General features: G+C 26.6%; 1 protein-coding gene across 1 annotated transcript; it reads left to right on the top strand.

Annotated features, from left to right (window-relative positions):
- Window positions 1-1,965: 1,965 nt before the first annotated feature.
- On the top strand, window positions 1,966-2,892 carry LOC107480394 (nuclear transcription factor Y subunit B-like). Its single transcript, XM_016100519.3, has one exon. It carries the CDS (start codon window positions 2,134-2,136, stop codon window positions 2,818-2,820), a length of 687 nt encoding a protein of 228 aa, XP_015956005.1. The 5' UTR covers window positions 1,966-2,133; the 3' UTR covers window positions 2,821-2,892.

Here is a 2,892-nt window from a genome sequence, read left to right as displayed (position 1 = left end):
TCAATTTATATGCAAAAATTATGATAGTATATCAAAATTACAAACTATCCGGTACAAAATTATTTTATATTTTTAATATTCATTTTATTTTTTTAATTACAAAATATAGAAAAAAAAAACACATGCACGGGTACGAATAATTTTTTTATCATGTTATGGGGTCTGATTAAGAATTCCAAACTGATTAGAAGCCAACATACATGATTAAAACGAAAGTGCCTTGTCTTGTAGCAAAGTTTTTTTTTATTTTTTACTTTTTTATTTTTTTTAATCATCATTCTTCTTTATTTTTTTCTAATCATATTTTTTAATGTAATAAGTTAAAAATTAATTCATTACAAATAAAAATTTTATTTAAAATTTTGTTATTAATCAATAATTATTACATAAATAAAATGATATTTAAATTTTTATATTTATTTAAACGAACTAATAAAGTAATGACTAACTCAAATTAGTTATCATTCTCTCATCATTTTGCATTGCAATTTTGAACAATATCACTGTCTTGATATGTAGTTCTTGACTTCTTAGTCCAACTGTAAAAGCATTTTCTCTTTTTTGCAAAGTACCTTGGCAAAGATGCTCATAAAGTGGGACATACAAAAAATATTATTTTTGCCAAACACCCAAAGACGATGTACTGCTCTACTTTGAACTCAATCCACTGCACCATCATATATGAATAACTTCCAGCTTAAACTTTGAATTTTCTGCTTTCTGTTTTAATAAATTTGGCCCCTAAATATTTAAATTAATCTATGAATTTTAAATTGTATAGTTTTTTAGTGTAAAAAAATTTCATATAAATAAGCATCTAATTTACAAAAATACTATTTGTACATTAAAATTTGCTACTAAAATTAATTACTAATATATTTGTGTATAAATACATGTGTAGTTTAATTTATTTTTAATATATATTTATATTTTAACATATATTTTATACTGATGATTAATTTTGATAGTTGATTTTAGTGTATATATAAAATAACTCTCTAATTAATTATGTATTATCATATTTAGTAAAAGAGTAATGCTACCACGAGACTAATAAAATTTATTATCTTTTATTAAGACTTAATCAATAAAAATACTTTTTTATGTATAATATCTAAAAATATAATATTAACTAAATTTTAATTTTTAATTTTTGAACTCTAAATTAATTTAATAGTATAAAATAAATTATTAATTAAAATTTGATTAATATTGATAAAAAAAAGTACTAACCCCATAATATTTCTTTTAATAAAATTAACTATTGTTCACAAGATATATATACAAATACAATAAATAAAATTACACCGCTACAATATTAATAGATCACAATTTCTCAGATGACCAACTAGCCACAAGATTCCAGAATTATATTTATTTAATTATTTAAATGGCATTGCCGACCCTTTCCTTTGGTAAAGCTTTCCAATAGGTGGCTGAATATATTAAAAGAAAAATAAAAGAAATTAATGGTACAAATAATAATATATTAAACATAATAAATATATTGTTCTAACAAGCTAAGGCGCTACCTCATTTAAATATTTTCAAGTTGTGTATGCATGATCAGCTCCTCATTGAATAAAAGAAATTGAAAACATTTTATTTTTATTTATTTTTAAAATTTAATTATAATCCGTCATAATATAAAAATATTTTATATAATTATCTAATTATATCCTTTTAATCTTTTTTTCTCTCTTCTAATTCATCAAATCATTAATATCACAACTTGAGTAATTTAAAATTTAAATTTTTTATTTTTTATTTTAAATAATTATTTATACAATTAATATAAAAAATAATTATTTTTATTAATATAATATTACGTAATTTGATAAACTTGTAAAATTGATTTCCGTGGTATGAAAATTAAATTTTGATTTTGATATTTTGAAATAATGATGGCTTATTATTTAAAGAGCAAGCATGGGCATGTTAACTGGTATAAAGACCATCCTTTGTGAGATCTTGCATCCACCACTACCATCCTAATTGCTTTTAGTTTCTTCCAATATTATTCCACATCAAAAACCTTTCTCACCACTTTTTCATTTTATATCTATCTTCCCATTCCCCTCACACCACTTAGCTTCTTCTTCAAAAACTGCACTGTCTTCTTCAAAATCAAACATGGCAGGAGGGAATAATAAGAGGAATCAAACAAGCCCAGTGGGAAGTCCAACATCAGGAAACATCTCAGATAGTTCTTCATCGAAGGAACAACAAGACAGGTTCCTCCCAATTGCAAACGTCAGCAGGATCATGAAGAAGGCGCTGCCGCCGAATGCAAAGATCTCGAAGGAGGCGAAGGAAACTGTTCAGGAGTGTGTGTCTGAGTTCATAAGCTTCATAACTGGTGAAGCTTCCGACAAGTGCCAGAGGGAGAAGAGGAAGACCATCAATGGTGATGATCTTCTTTGGGCCATGACTACGCTTGGTTTTGAGAACTATGTTGGACCCTTGAAGCTTTATCTCAACAACTATAGGGAAACTGAAGGGGACAAGACTTCCATGCCGGTTAATCATCATCATCATCATCATTCTCCAGAACCCAATAATCATCATCATGGTGTTGCTGATTTTGCAGGTTTCAATGGTAATAATAATGATGGAGGGTTTTACTCTGTTGGGCCTCATCAAGTTCTGAATCACAGTACTATCACTACTGCGACTACTACTCCATCAAAGAGTTTCAATAATCATCATCAGAGTGTGGTTGATAATGTCAATGGTGATGCTGATGCTAATGCCAATGGTAATGATAATCGTAGGTTGATGATGCCATCAGACCTACGTAGTTATAGGGTTGAATGGTAGTTAGATATTATTTTTACCTGAAAAATATTTGTTATTCTCGTTTTATATAAGATATAATATAATATTGACTCA

The sequence above is a fragment of the Arachis duranensis genome, chromosome 3, assembly GCF_000817695.3.
Source record: "Arachis duranensis cultivar V14167 chromosome 3, aradu.V14167.gnm2.J7QH, whole genome shotgun sequence".
NCBI classification, from domain to species: domain Eukaryota; kingdom Viridiplantae; phylum Streptophyta; class Magnoliopsida; order Fabales; family Fabaceae; genus Arachis; species Arachis duranensis.
Note: the sequence above shows the minus strand (reverse complement) of the source record. Positions and strands in the feature narration are given on the sequence as shown.